The sequence below is a fragment of the Saccopteryx bilineata genome, chromosome X (genome assembly GCF_036850765.1).
Source record: "Saccopteryx bilineata isolate mSacBil1 chromosome X, mSacBil1_pri_phased_curated, whole genome shotgun sequence".
NCBI lineage: Eukaryota > Metazoa > Chordata > Mammalia > Chiroptera > Emballonuridae > Saccopteryx > Saccopteryx bilineata.
The window spans coordinates 121,613,271-121,628,406 of NC_089502.1; the positions used below are offsets into that span (position 1 = coordinate 121,613,271).

The following is a 15,136-nucleotide window of genomic DNA, read 5'->3' on the forward strand; positions in this document are numbered from 1 at the left end:
CTTGACCAGGAGAATTCAGCCGAGCCAGTGACCCCTTGCTCAAGCCAGCTACCTTGGGCTCAAGCCAGCAACCATGGGGTCATGTATATGATCCCATGCTCAAGCCAGCCACCCTGTGCTCTATAGCTGGTGAGTCTGCGCTCAAGCCAGCAACCTCAGAGTTTTGAACCTGGATCCTCAGCATCCTAGGTTGATGCTCTATCCACTGTGCCACCACCTGGTCAGGCTTGTCGTTTATTCTTATTTCAATTGAAATATTAATCAAAGTTATACATGCACATAATTTATATCAAATAATTCTAAGATGTTTGCTAGGAAAAAAAAATATCCAGAAGCAACGTCTTTAATCACATTTGACTAATTGATATTTACTACTGTGAAGCCAGTAGGCACAGCCACCATCACAGCCGCTTGGCCCATGCAGGTTCTCATGAGATTCGGACAGACGGTAATGAAACAATGGAGCCACGAACTGGTGGGCTATTAGCTTTAATCCTACCTTGCACCCGGTGGGCAAGTAAAAACACACACTGGGCTCCAAAACCCACTCATTCAGTGCTCACAAAGCTACTGACTTATCCGAGTTTCCTAGAATCAAAGGTTTCTAGCTCACTAGCCTCATTCTCCTTTGTTCCCCATCTCCTTCTCTCTGTACAAACTCTGCACTAACTGGCTTCTCTTTCAGCACTCCACCATCTTGGCTGCCTCTCCTGTCTCCACGTGGCCTTACTCTGCTCTCTGCTCTCTAATGCTAATCTCAGGAACCGAGAGAGAGCAAGCTCCCAGTCTGCCCCACTTTATAGTTCAGAAATCAAAACCTTTAATTCAATATACAAATAGGGAAGTCTCTAGTACAAAGTCACTTATCTGAGGCATGATGGGATTGCACCACCCCACATCAAAAAGGGTGGGAAAAGCTAAGTCCTAAAACCAAGCCCCAGGCTACAAGGATCCTGCCTGCCCACAGCCCACCCCCGACACACATTAATATCACCTGGGCGACGGGCTTCCACGTGGGCAGCGCCATCTTTAACAAAGTGAGCATAATATATAAGGTCTATCAGAAAGTTCTTTCCGTTTTTGGAATAAAACAAAATACAAATTTTTCTTACCATCAATAAACTTTATTAAATAATATAATTGCCATTATTATTAATGATTTCTTGCCAGCGTGAGGGCAATTTGTATATCCCATTTTTGAAAAATGTTTTATCTTTTGATGCGAAAAATTGAACCAGTTCTTGTTTGATATCTTCTTCATTTTTAAATTTTTTGCCCTTCAAAAAATTTTTTAAGGACAAAAACAAGTGATAGTCGGAGGGTGCTAAGTCCGGGGAATATGGTGGATGCGACAGACATGCTTCTGTAGCATTTCTTCCTTGTTGAAATTCATAAAAATTACAGTGGCGTAAATGAACTTTATCAGTAGCCATGGGTACACTATCGCTTCACACATAAGACTAATGTGAATCAACTTTGTTTTAGTTAATTTGCTGCGTCAGTATGTATACATTAAGTGATAAAAATAGAGAGGCACACATGCGCCAAATAAACATGTGCTTACGTGTCGAAACTTGTGATAGAAACGGACAGAACTTTCCGGTAGACCTTATATTTTATCTGCTCAGCAACTACCATTTCTTTAAATATCCTGCATGTATTTCAATTTTTAGATTTTTTTAGTTTGGGGCATTGTTTATTGACTTGTCACCGTCAAAATAAAGATTTAGTTCTCTTTTTTCCCCTGGTTTTCACCATATACATACATCCTTGTCCTGTTCCTCTCACTATATGGAGTGACTACCCAGTCTGGACACATAGGCAGATGCCCAAGACAAATTTTATTGACATTACATTATTTTAAATGATAAACATTATCTTTGTTTTCTGACTTTATTGTCATCCTGTGGCTATACTTTAAATTTCATTAGATCAATTTTCAGTGATTTATATATTATTATGGCTGACTATGCAAAAACTATTTACAACTCAGCCATGTAGAGAACCAAAGTTTTTTGCTGTACAACTTTTTCTTAAATTATGAGTTGACATTTATAATTATCTAGATCTGTGGTGTGCAATATGGTCGCCAAGTGTGGCAATTTAAATCAAATTTAGATTTCACACTAAGCACATTTGAAGTCCTCACTAGTCATGTGCAGCTCTCTGCTATTGCATTGTACAGGACACATATCGAACATCTATCTCATCACCACAGAAAATGCTATTGGACAGCACTTCCATCACCTCAGAGACAACCTACAAGACCACACAGGTGAAACAAAAAAATTGTTTTGAAGCACTCACATGGGCGTGCTAGACTTCTCCCAATAAACAACCAAACAATTGAAAGCAAGTTCTATATAGAGACTTTCAAAATAGCAAAACAAAATGTCTCAGATAAGGATCTCATTAACACACATCTAAAAGTTAATGCTTGTAGTTCATCACCTTTGGATATTTCTTGGAAGGAATACAGAAATGAATGAATTAATCAGACATTACTCTAGAATTATGTTATGACAGTAGCTATCCAGTGAACTTTATTTACTTACTTTTAAAAAATTATTGACTGATTGTAGAGAGAGAGGAAAGGAGAGAGTGAGACAGAAACATCAATCTATTCTTTTATGTGCCCTGACCAGTGATTGAACCCACAACCTTTGTGTATCAGGATGATGCACTAAACAACCAAGCTATCTGGTCAGTGCTCATCCAGTAAACTTTAAATTGCAATCATAATTACTTGTCTTCAGTATTTAAAAATTTTGTATTATCAGCTTTACTATCTTCTAAGTCTGTGCTATTTATTCAATGTAGGCTATGTGGTATTTTAAATTAAACAAAATTAAAATTTAGTTTTATTAGCCACAATTCAAGTGCTCAGTAGCCATATATGGCTATTGGTTAATATTTGGGTCAGCACAGATACAGATCATTCCATTATTCCAGAAAGTTGTTAGACACTGCTGGTTTAGATTTTTCACTTGTTTAGCTTTTCCTAATTCACCCCTAAAGTCTATAACCAATTATATGAGTCCTACTTCATGATGAGAAGACTTATGAAGTTGTTTTTCATTTCACCATTATCTCCAAAAGGCTTCTGATCTGCTCCAATCAGTCAGGTTGCCTTTGAGCCTGTTACACGACTTTCATCCTTGAATGTCCTTTTACTTTTATTATAGGTAGGACTCTATGATACTTCCTGGGCCTAGGATGAAAAATGGGTAGCCTCAGTCTACAGTCTTTTCACTTTCTCTTCCTAGTCTGGGCGGCACCTCACACTCAGCCCACATATCCAGTTCCAGTCCACAGCCCCAACAAAAACCTGCTTTGATTGCTACAGGGCTTGCTCATGATAGATTTGGAGAAAAACCTGCACAAATACTAAGATTGGGTTTGGGTGATTTGAGTGAGGAATTCTGAGGTCCTGAGTAGCAGGAATGTGGTTTAGAAGGTAATAGTGGCTCTGGCTGATTGGCTTAGTGGTAGAGCACTGGTCCGGCATGTGGATGTCTTGGGTCTGATTCCCAGTCAGGGCGCACAGGAGAAGCTACCATCTGCTTCTCTCCTCTTCCCTCCTTTTCCCTCCTGCAGCCCTGGCTCAGTTGGTTGGAGTGCATTGCCCACAGTGCTGAGGATGGCTCTGTGGAGCCTCCACCTCAGGTGTTAAAATAGTTTGATTATAAGTATGGCCACAGATGAGCAGAGCATCAGCCCCAGACAGGGTATGCCGTGTGAATCCCTGTCCTGGTCAGGGCACATACAGGAGTCTGTCTCTCTCCACTCCTCTCACTTGGAAAAAGAATAATAAGAAGAAAGAAGGCAATAGTGCAGAGACTGGGTGAGTTCCATCATGTTGGGCTCACCCTGTACGGAGGGGCACAACTGAAGGAGGGCCAGAGGGGGCCCTGTACAGTGCAGGGTATGGGAGGGGGGCTTAGGCTCTCCCAGTTTGAGGGCTCCTTTGTTTCTCTCCTGTGCTGGATTTCCTGTTTCCTGTATCCCTTTTCTTCTTTTTATTGATTGACAGGCTCCTTTCATAGGAGCATACCTTTCATTCACTTCCTGAGAAAGTTGCCCAGGAGATGAGCTCTTTGAGAGTTTGACTTACAAATATCTCTATTCTGTCTTCATCCTTGATTGAGAATTTGGTTATTAAATTCTAGGTTGAAATACATTTTGTTCAAGAATTTTTAGGCATTGTTACATGATCATTTTGCTTTTCATGTTGTTGAAAAGTCTAAACATTCCAGTTCTTTGACTTTTTTTTTCCTGCCTTTTTTCCTCTCTGGAAACTTACAGTATTTTCTCTTTGTCCCAAGTGTTCTACCATTTCACAATAATGAGAAGAGGTGTGGTCTATTTCTACCCAGTATTTTGGGAACTCATGTCCTTTAATTCTGAGAAATATTGTTAAATTCTTTGAATTTCTCCTCTGTTTACTCTGTCCTCTTTCTGAACCTTCTACTATTCAGGTAATGGATCTATCTCCTGGGCTGATTTTCTAATTTTCTCTTTTCTCTACTATTTTCCATCTTATATTTTTGTTCTACTTTCAAAATGGAATTTGCCTAAACTTTACTCCCTAATAATTTCTATTAAGTTTTAAAATTCTCTATCATTTTATATTTCCAAGAGTTTTGGAATTTTTTTTATTTTAAAAAATATTTATTTATTTATTTTAGAGAAAGAGGAAGGAAAGAGAAAGAGAGAGAGAGAGAGAAAGAGAGAGAGAGAGAGAAACATTGATTTGTTGTTCTATTTATTTATGCACTCATTGGTTGATTCTTGTGTGTGCCTTGACCAGGAATCAAACCCACAACTTTGGCATATTGGGACAATGCTCTAACCAACTGAGCTACCCAGCAACAGAATGTTTTTTTAAAATTATTTTTATTTATTTATTCATTTTAGAGAACAGAGAGAGAGAGAGAGAGAGAGAGAGAGAGAGAAGGGGGAGGAGCAGGAAGCATCAACTCCCATATGTGCCTTGACCGGGCAAGCCCAGGGCCTCGAACCAGTGACCTCAGCATTCCAGATCAACGCCTGATCCACTGCGCCACCACAGATCAGGCAGCAACAGAATGTTTTTTAATAGCATCTCATGCATAATTCAAGATTGTAGTATTATTCTTATTGCCTTGAGAATATCAACGGTATTCCACCCCCCACCCCAAGTTTGTTTCCTCTAAGTGGCTGTTTTGGTCTCCCTCATTGAGAGCTTTCCACAGATATTTCAAAATTCTACTATTCATATTTAAGGATGGAAGATCCAAGAAGCTAAGTTGGCTTTACTGATTGTGAACTTGAATGAAAGGTGATCCGGTTGCCCCATTTTGTTGGGGGACCCCTGATGTCAATTGCTCTTCTTAGGCAAGTCTGATTCTCCAGAACAGTCTTCACAGTATCCTGCCTGGAAGGTGGATGCTCTTCTAGCAGCATTCTTGGAGCTAAGGAGAGAGGTCATGGATTTCAGCATCTAAATGCATATGTTTTTGAATCTATCTATTACATTGGGGAACAAAATTTTTGTTGCATCCACAAAAACACTTGTTCTTACCTAATTCGAGTGTGCTGATCTCAAATCTGACATTAGTTTTTCTCTGTAAGCTACAGGTTTTTTTGCAATTCAAGATTTTAGGTTTTCATCTTATTGTAAAATTTTCAACATTTAGTTTAACATAATGAAGTAGAATGTCTTCTTGGGCATCATCTTTGTGAAAATATAATTTATATAATGCAGTAAATACATTAATACACTAAAAGATATGACTGCATCAGAATTTGTCTACAATTTTGAAATAGAACATATTAAAACACTTATTTTAATCATAAGATTTGCGTAAAACTTATTTAAATTCTATTCAGGCAAAAATTTGCGTTTGTAGCTCTTGTGTTTGTGTACTTGTTGAGGACAATCTCGTTTGATGCTCCAGCAGTAGTCTGCTCATCGCTAACAGCTCCAAGACTTTTGGGAAACTTATCAAGGTGACTGTTCAGGAAGTGAATCTTAATGCTCATGTTACATCCAATGTCACGGAAAGCTAACAGCATCCTTTGAACCAGAAGTTCATAGTTTTCTGCTTTTTTGTTGCCAAGGGAGTTCTTTGTAACTGCCACAAAAGATTGCCATGCTGCTTTCTCCTCCTTATTCATCTTCCTGGCAAATTCTTCATCACATATGAGGGCTCGACTTTGAGGTCCATCAAATACACCTGCTTTTATCTTCTCGAAAGACAAGGCAGGAAAAGCAGAAATAATATGTTGAAAGCATTCACTTTCTGTATTCAAAGCCTGAACAACCTGCTTCATTAAGCCAAGTTTGATGTGAAGTGGGGGAAAAATGATTCTGTCCTGATTAACTACAGGTTCATTCACAATATTTTGCATCCCTACTTTCAGAGCTTCACATTTTGGCCACTCTTTCTGTGTCCAGTGTTTCTCCCGAGCTCGGCTGTCTCACAAACACAGAAAGCAAGGATACTTCATGAAACCTCTCTGTTGTCCTAGCAGGAAATTTACCATTTTACAATCCATGCAAATGATCCAGTTATGCTCCTCATACATCAGAAAGTCAAGGACAATTTTTATGTCATTCTTATTAAGTCATTCAATTTGGGTTGGCTAAACTGCTGAGGGGTTAATGACTGCTTGGCATCAGAAGAAGACCCTTCAGATTTTACAACCATTTCCTCACGCATCTTATCAATATACACTTGATTACCATGTTCACTTTCTTTGTTTTTAAAAGAAATAAAACCATTGAAAACTGGAACCGGGAGTGTTGCAGAGTGTGGGATAGATCATATTGCTGAAGGAATATTAGGATATGCGATCATATGCCGTTTTTTCTTGCTGATGCCCTTTGTATGGATCAGACAGAAATAACAGTCACTGCTGTGGTCCTTAGGTACATGCCGAACCATGGGATACCAAAAGGCATTTCTTTGCGTTATCTTTTCATCCAGTCATGAAGCATTTCCTCACAATTATGACACACAATATGAGGAGCCCAATTTTTGTCTTGATCGCCAAGGAGAACTTGAAAATAGGCAATATATGCACGTGTCACAAATGATGAAATATTACACTTTTGACGTTGAAGTGTGTAACAGCCACATATATAACAGAAGGTGTCAGGACTATTCTTACATTTACACCTACTCGAAGAAGCCATGATTCAATCTTAAAACAAAATAAGAGGGTGTTCTTATCAGATAATAATTTTTTACATTTTAAAACAACTACAATTATGTAAAAGTGATATTTGTAAAACATTAATTGCCTTGTTGTTATGTTCAATCCAAGAGTTGTTGCCCTTTAACTCCAATTTAAAAACCAATTCACGCCATTAAGTGTAACAAAAAAAATTAAAATTGCATAAAAACTAAAGCATGCACAAAAAGATGGATTTCAGATTTGGAGTCAGCGATGCAGATATATATAGAAACAGTTCTAAAACCTCATGCAACAGAAAATGAAAAAAAATTGTTCCCCAGTGTTATTGGTTCAGCAGTTCTATCCTCAACTGGTATCTCATAGGCCAGAGACCTTATGTCTTATTTTTCAGAGAATACATCTCAAATTTTCCTTTGGGGATGAAGATGGGAGACGGTCACCTGACTACCCGGAATGAGGGAGAGGATCTGGGTTTCTGATTGCCTTTTAAATAGACTTTCAATCAACCTTTCTTACTTTAGATACACCTCCTTTCCCTTACTTCCAAAAGGTACACATTGCTACCAATTCCTGAACATTTAGGAAATTTAAACCAGATTGGTTCCTTGGATTTTCCCATAGGTCTTGTAAGATTCAGCTTTGTCAGGTCTCATAAGTGATTAACCCTCAGACTCCTACTTTCCAGCTTCTAAAACATTATTGTATTCATCTCTTTTCCTGTTCTCCTTTACCCTTTTCTTTTCTTTTTATGGATCATATTTTTTAAAAAATCATTTACTGTTGTTTCAGTGAAGTCTAGGGGATGGGAAATACATCATATGCCTAACCAACTATTTTTCCTGGAAATACTTGTTTTTCTCTACTTCAATTTGAGCTCACTTTTGAGCTGAGCTCACATTCTGCTGAGTAATCACTGTCAATCAGAATTTCTTTGGTCACTTCAGGGCTCCGTCCTCCTTGGGTTTCCTCCAAGTTACAGCTTGCTCACATAGAGCCATAGGATCAGTTTGGGCTGTGGGGGGGGGTAAAGGGCATCTTTGGTTTTCATTATGTAGTCACACTGGCATCCGTGGTAACTTCTCATCCTTCACCTGGGCCCTGGTTAACAGTCTGTAGAGATCATGTCCACAATCTTCCTACTCCAAATCTAGGTCTTCTCCAGGGTTCCAGGCTCTGGGCAGCATGCTGGTGTGTGAGCAGACTTGCTGAGGCAGCTTCTGTGATCTGTCCTTCCAGGCAATCCACCTGGCTGGCTCTCTTCCTGCTCCTGCACCCTGCTGGGAAGGAGGGGATTTTGTGAGACTTCTTGCTTCCTCAAATTCTACCTAGGATCTATGGCACAGACCTCATCTATTCTTGGCTCCCAAACCTATCTGGAGCCTATCTGTTTCACTCCATGGGGGAGTTCATTCACTGAGTGTATTGTTGATCCATAAATATTATGCCCTAAGGGTTCTGGATTTTGAAGCTTAAAAGCTCAGGTTATGGTATCTCAAAGGCCATTTCTCTGGCCTGACTAAGCAGTGGCACAGTGGATAGAGCTTCACCCTGGGATGCTGAGGACCCAGGTTCAAAACCCTAAGGTCACTGGCTCGAGCATGGGCTCATCCAGCTTGAGTGTGGAGTTGTCAGCTTGAGTGTGGGATCATAGACATGACCCCATGGTTGCTGGCTTGAGCCTAAAGGTCACTGACTTGAAGCCTAAGATTGCCGGTTTAAGCCCAAGGTTGTTGGCTTGAGCAAGTGGTCACTGGCTCGGCTAGAGACTCCCAGTTAAGGCACTAATGAGAAAGCAATCAATGAACAACTAAGGTGCCACAACTACAAGCTGATGATTTTTATCTCTCTCTCTTCCTGTCTGTCAGTCTCTCTCTCTCTCCCCCACTCAAAGCCATTCCTTTAAAACTATGGTTTCTGCTGAGAGTTTCTGAAGCCAGTTTAGAAACTCAAAAGCTGAAAGTTGTGTTTCTGCTCTGGTTTTCTGCAGCGATGTCCTGAGGCTTCAAAGGAAGAAGGTTCAAGCTGCAGCCTGGGTGGGGTGGAATGGGAAGGCCGGGAAACAACTGCCTCACTATGAAACCTTCATGGGAAACTTTTTTGCTCTGTTAATTATCTTCTCATGTACATAAAGATTAACTTTTTCACCTGGATGTTTGGTTTGTTGAGGGCAGAACCACATTTAGAAAGGTTTTTTTTTTTTATCAGAAAAGAAAAACATTTTGTTGATCCTTGTGTGTCCAGCATACAAGAATTACTTCATGAATATGTTGAAGACCTTTAATTTTGTATCTTTATGGCACATGATTATTCCTAGAATAGACACATTTAAATAATTGATAAAATTGCTGAATATATCTTAGAATCATTCCAAAAAGAGAAAATAAACATGGAAATATTACTCTTGTATAATTACAATAATTGTATAACTATATTTATCATATTTGCCTTATACAATGAAAATTTTTTACTTGGGAAATAACTGCATGAATATAAAAGAGATGGTAAGATTTAAAAAGGACTCTTACATGTGGTTAAAATAATCCTTTTCTAACTTGACTTTTCAATTGAGGTTCATGTTGACAAGTCTGTTTTAGAAGCCCAGCTTTCAAGGACAAAGAGGCTCAGTTTTCCTTGTTGTCTCTTGCCCAGTGCCAAGAATGTCAGTGTGTTCCTCTTTTAGAAAACGCAGCTGCTGGTTTCTAGCCTATTCTAGCCACTCCAGACTCAGGTGCCAATTGCTGAGGGTGCTGGGGGAGGCAGGTATAGGGGAAGCCCATGGTCAGGAAAGCTCTTTGGTAACCAGGCTATAGGTAAACACATCAGCTGGGTGCAGAGACATTTATAGGTCTCATGAGAAGTAGGCAGGGTAGGGCAAGGAACTCATCCTGGGCTGCAAAGTTAGGTGAGGCTTTGTGGTCCTTCGTGATGGGTTGATAGTGAATTAATTTCATACCATGCCATTGTTGTCAGATCTTTAATTCAAATGAACAAATATCTTTTGAGTCCCTCCTAAATGTAAACAACTGTGCAAGCTCCAAGGTATAAAATACAAAGATGGGCCAAGTAACACTATTTTCAGTAGAATTTGCCTCATTGTTTTGATCGTAACTCATTAGCTATGTTGCTTCCCCATCTGCAGCTTCTCAATCACTCTCCATCTCCCTGAGGCAGGATGCAAACGCCTTTGCTAGACTCTTAAGGCCCTTCATGATACAGATCCAGCTTGTTTTCCCAAGCCCCTCCTACTTATGCTTAGCATCTAGGTTAAGATAACTGGCCACTATATTCTCCTATAAGTCTTTGCCTATGGCTGGAACTTTTACTTAGTCTTCCCAGTTTTGCTGAAATGTCATCTTCTCTGTGACACATCCTGTAACCCTTCCCCCTTATCCCCAAGTGGTATTAAGGGTTTCTCTTCTGTACTTCCTTTGTGCCTATTACTATTTGAACCCTCAGTAATACAATATAGAAATTGTTTGTATCTATTTATTCTCTCCCATAGTGGAAATTTCTTGAAGGCTGGAACTATGTCCTAGTCATCTTTATATCTCCAGCACATGCCATAGTCCTGGTACACAGCAGGCACAAAATTAGTAATGGCTTGGTGAATGAATGAAATGACTACATTTATTTCCTTCATTTTTTCCCCTTCTTTTCCAAGTGAGAGGAGGGGAGCTAGAGAGACAGATTCCTGCCTGCATCCTGACTGGATCCATGTGGCAACTCTCATTTGGGGCCAAGGCTCTGCCCATCTGGGGCCATGCATGCAATCAAGCTATTTTTTTAGTGCCTGAGGCAGAGGCTCCACAGAGCCATCCTCAGTACCCGGGGCCAGTGTGCTTGAATCAATAGAGCCATGGCTGCAGAAGGGGAAGAGAGAGAGAGAGAGAGAGAAAGAGAGAGACAGAAAGAGAGACAGAAAGAGAGAAAGGGGAGAGGGAGGAGTGGAGAAGCAGATGGTTGCTTCTCCTGTGTGCCCTAACTGGGAATTGAACCTGGGACATCCACACACTGGGCCGATGCTCTAACACTGAGCTAACCGACCAGGGCCATCCTTTACTTTTTTAATGCATCAACTGCCAATTTAAAAAATTCCAGTCTTCATTTTCCCCATTGTTACTTATCAACTCTCTTTCCAGAATGCTGTCAGAAGGGTACCTCAGTGGACTTGCCTACTGGAATGACATCCCCTGGAATTGTGCATCCTATAATGAGAAGGTGGCTGAGGAAAAGGAAGAAGAGATGAAATCTGCTGCTCTGTCCTATTCCTCTGTGGATGAAACACAAGTCGGAAGTCTCTACCTGAGCTGCAAATCCTCCAGCAAGTTCATCTCTTCAGTGCATTCAAGAGAGAGCCAACCCAGTAGAAACCCAAGAATGACAGTGCTACAGACAAATCCCAATCCTGTGTTTGAAAGCCCAAACTTGGCTGCAGTTGAAATATGCAGAGACCCCAGCAGAGAGACCTACTTGGTCCCACCTTCCTGCAAAAGTATTTGCAAGAATTATAATGACTTACATATTGCAGGGGGCCAGGTGATGGCCATTAATTCAGAGACAACAGATTTTCCCTCTGAGAGCAGTTTTGAATATGGCCCTTTGCTGAAATCATCTGAGATTCCTTTGACGATGGAGGATTCCATTTCTACTCAGCCCAGCGACTTTCCCCAGAAACCTATCCAGCGGTATTCATCCTACTGGAGAATAACCAGCATCAAGGAGAAAAGCAGCTTACAAATGCAGAATCCTGTTTCTAATGCTGTGCTGAATGAGTACCTAGAACAGAAAGTGGTGGAGTTATATAAGCAGTACATTATGGACACTGTGTTTCATGACAGTTCCCCTACCCAGATTCTGGCATCTGAACTCATCATGACAAGTGTGGACCAAATTAGTCTCCAAGTGTCCAGAGAGAAGAAGCTGGAGACCTCAAAAGCCAGGGATATAGTCATTAACCGCCTATTACAGTTGGTGTCTACTGAAATCAGCACTCCTAGTCTCCATATTTCACAGTATAGCAATGTGAATCCATAGAGAGGATGCTTCCACTCTTCTTTCTCAACTACTCATAGCTAAAACAACACTTTATTTATTCTGAGAATTCGGAGGATGGTTTTGTGATGGAGACATGAGCTAGAGAAGTAAATGTTGGCTGGAGATCAGGTGTAAATTAAGAGGAAATCACATAATATGACACATAATGAAGGGATGGGGAAGGAGAGCTCTAAAGAATGATTTCAAAGCCAGGGTTGTATAGCTACGAAATAAAAATAAAAATGATAATTTAAAAAAGCAAAGGCAGGATTCATTTCAAGGAGTATAGAAATTGAAAAAGAAGACAGCTCAAAGAAGAAGAATACACATCCTGCCAAAAGTAAAAAGCCAAAGGTTTCAGGGTGAGGAGTTAAAAATATGTTTGTTACTCAAATGCATTCCTCTAAGTCTTTCTTCTTGAGGGAAATGAACTGTAGAAGGCTGCTATATCTGGGTAGAGAGACAGGTTCGAACAGTTTCCAAATATATTTATCTCTCTTCTCTATTCTTTATCAGTGGATCACTTAAGCTATATATTTGCTATAAACTTGAAAACAGTAGCAAATTGCAATTATGTTTTATTTTGGAATGATTACTTAGCTATAGCTACAGCCGCAAAACAGCCACTCCAATCTTCTAATTCTCTTTTCTACTGGAGACGAAGTTTTCTAAATTGGAAACACCACATAATGAATATTAAAGTATTTTGATTTTGCGACATATGATTTTCTTGGTGATGAAAAATTATAAATCATATTTCCCATATTTTCTTTTCCTTTTCTTTATGCTCTCTTGACCCTTCTGGAACCAAGAAGGGGTCTTCTGTAGCCTGAAAGCAAGGTTACAATGTTTAGAGTGCCACGATGACAAATTTTGTAAATTCATGAACCAGAAGGGTGGCTTTATGAGCGCCATGCTGCTCTACCCCCTGTCCTGTGGCTCAGGAATTGACAAACTATAGCCATTGGCTAAATCTAGCCTGCCACCTGTTTATCTCTCTTTTTTTTTGAGATATAATTAACATATAACATTATATTAATTTTTCCTGACAAGTGGTGGCATAGTGGATAGAGCACTGAGCTGGGATGCTGAGGTCCCAGGTTTGAAACTCTGAGGTCACCAGCTTGAACACAGGCTTGTCAGCTTGAGAGTGGGGTCGCCGGCTTGAGCATTGGATCATCAACATGATCCCAGTGTCACTGGCTTAAGCCCAAACATTGCTGGCTTGAGCCCAAAGGTCGCTGGCTTGAGGCCAAGGTCACTGGCTAAGCAAGGGGTCACTGGTTCTGCTTAAGCCCCCTAGTCAAGGCACATATGAGAAGCAATCAATGAACAACTAAAGTGATGCAACTACGAGTTGATGTTTCTCAACTCTCTCCTTTCCTGTCCTTCTCTCTCTCTCTGAAAGAAAAAATTGAAGTGTACAACATGATTTGATATTTGTAATATATTACAAAATGATCACCACAGAAAATCTAGTTACATTCTTTTTGAACTCCCATGAGCTAAGAATTTTTTTAAACCATTTAAAAATGGAAAAGCCAATCAAAATATGTGTATTTTGTGACATGGGAAAATTATGATATTCAAATTCAGTGTCCATAAAATAGGGCTGGATTAGAATATAGCCACACCCATTCATTTGTGTATTGTCCGTGGCCTCTTTCACACTAGAATGGCAGAGTTGCATGAATGTGACAGAGAAGTGATGGCCCACCAAATCTTAACACACTAGCTGTCCTTTTACTGATGAAGTTTGTCAAAGCGGCACCACAGCAGTGCCTTGCCCATGTAACAATTAATTGACTTAATTCAGCTTCTCTGGGGAATCTGACTCTGAGATGGAGACTGGTGAGCAAGTTATTTGGGGAGCATTGAGAACAGTTTCTGTGATGGAGTAAGGAAAGCAGAAGAGGTTTCCACAGAGAGCTCTGGAGTTGGAGTGGTCCTTCAAAATAGATTCACATTGAAATTTGAGGGTTGGCAATAACGTTAGCTGAGGCAGTTCAGTTGAAGGCAAAATTCTCAAAGTGAGAATCAAGTGCGAGCCTTTAGCAGCCAAACTCTGAACACTGCTGGGGGAATGAGCTCCTCATCCCAAAGGAGGGATCTGTGGAGCACAATAGCATCCTCTCCATTTCTCAGTATTTGTATCTGTACAGTGAATTATTTTTTTTAACAATGTATAATATTGTATAAGGGAACTTGGTTAAATAATTATTCAGAAATATTATTCACTATTATATATATATCATCATAATAGCTGCTATGTATTAATTACTTGCTCTGTGTCTGATATCATGATAAACCTTTTGTATAGATGATCTTATACAATTCTCAAAATGACCATATGAGAGAGAGTGCCTATGTTGTTTTTAGACAGAGGAGCCAGCTGGGCTCAGGGAAGTTCAGTAATTTGTCCAAGGGTACACAATGGGTGATGGAACTGAATGTGAATCTTGTTCCATTTAACTTGAAAATCTTGGCTCTTAACCACTACCACCAACTCTTGTGTTGACTACTATGTTTGTCTCATTAAAGACTGGTTTTCTCATTAAAGACTGGAATCTCTTTATTATTATGCTACTTCATTTTTTTCTTCATAGTGTTTTGGTTGATAATATTTATTTGTATATCTTCCCCCCTCCAGAATAAGCTTTGATTTAATCATTTGTTTCCCCATGTTCCAAACAGCACTTGCACATAGTAGGTACCCAATCAATATATGTCAAATGGATAAATAAGTTTGGGTTGTGTTACGTACTGCATCTAGTAGTCAAAGTGAAAGACCATAAATGTGAAAAACAGATAATTACGACTAGAAAAAATTGCGATTGAGGGTTCCTACTCAAGGAGAAAATTGACTGAATAACTGAACTTAGTTTCTTTTTTGCATTTTTCTGAAGCTGGAAACAGGGAG

The 15,136-nt window shown here is 39.7% G+C and overlaps 1 protein-coding gene across 2 annotated transcripts in view; it reads left to right on the forward strand.

The window, feature by feature from the left end:
- Positions 1-14,751, forward strand: part of TASL (TLR adaptor interacting with endolysosomal SLC15A4) — a 36,996-nt gene extending 22,245 nt beyond the window's left edge. For both annotated transcript variants that reach the window (XM_066249079.1, XM_066249078.1), the window contains exon 2: positions 11,322-14,751. In XM_066249079.1, the coding sequence (XP_066105176.1) occupies positions 11,323-12,216 (894 nt within the window). In that variant the 5' untranslated portion in view covers position 11,322 and the 3' untranslated portion in view covers positions 12,217-14,751. The remainder of the gene's footprint in view (positions 1-11,321) is intronic.
- The last annotated feature ends 385 nt before the right edge of the window (positions 14,752-15,136 follow it).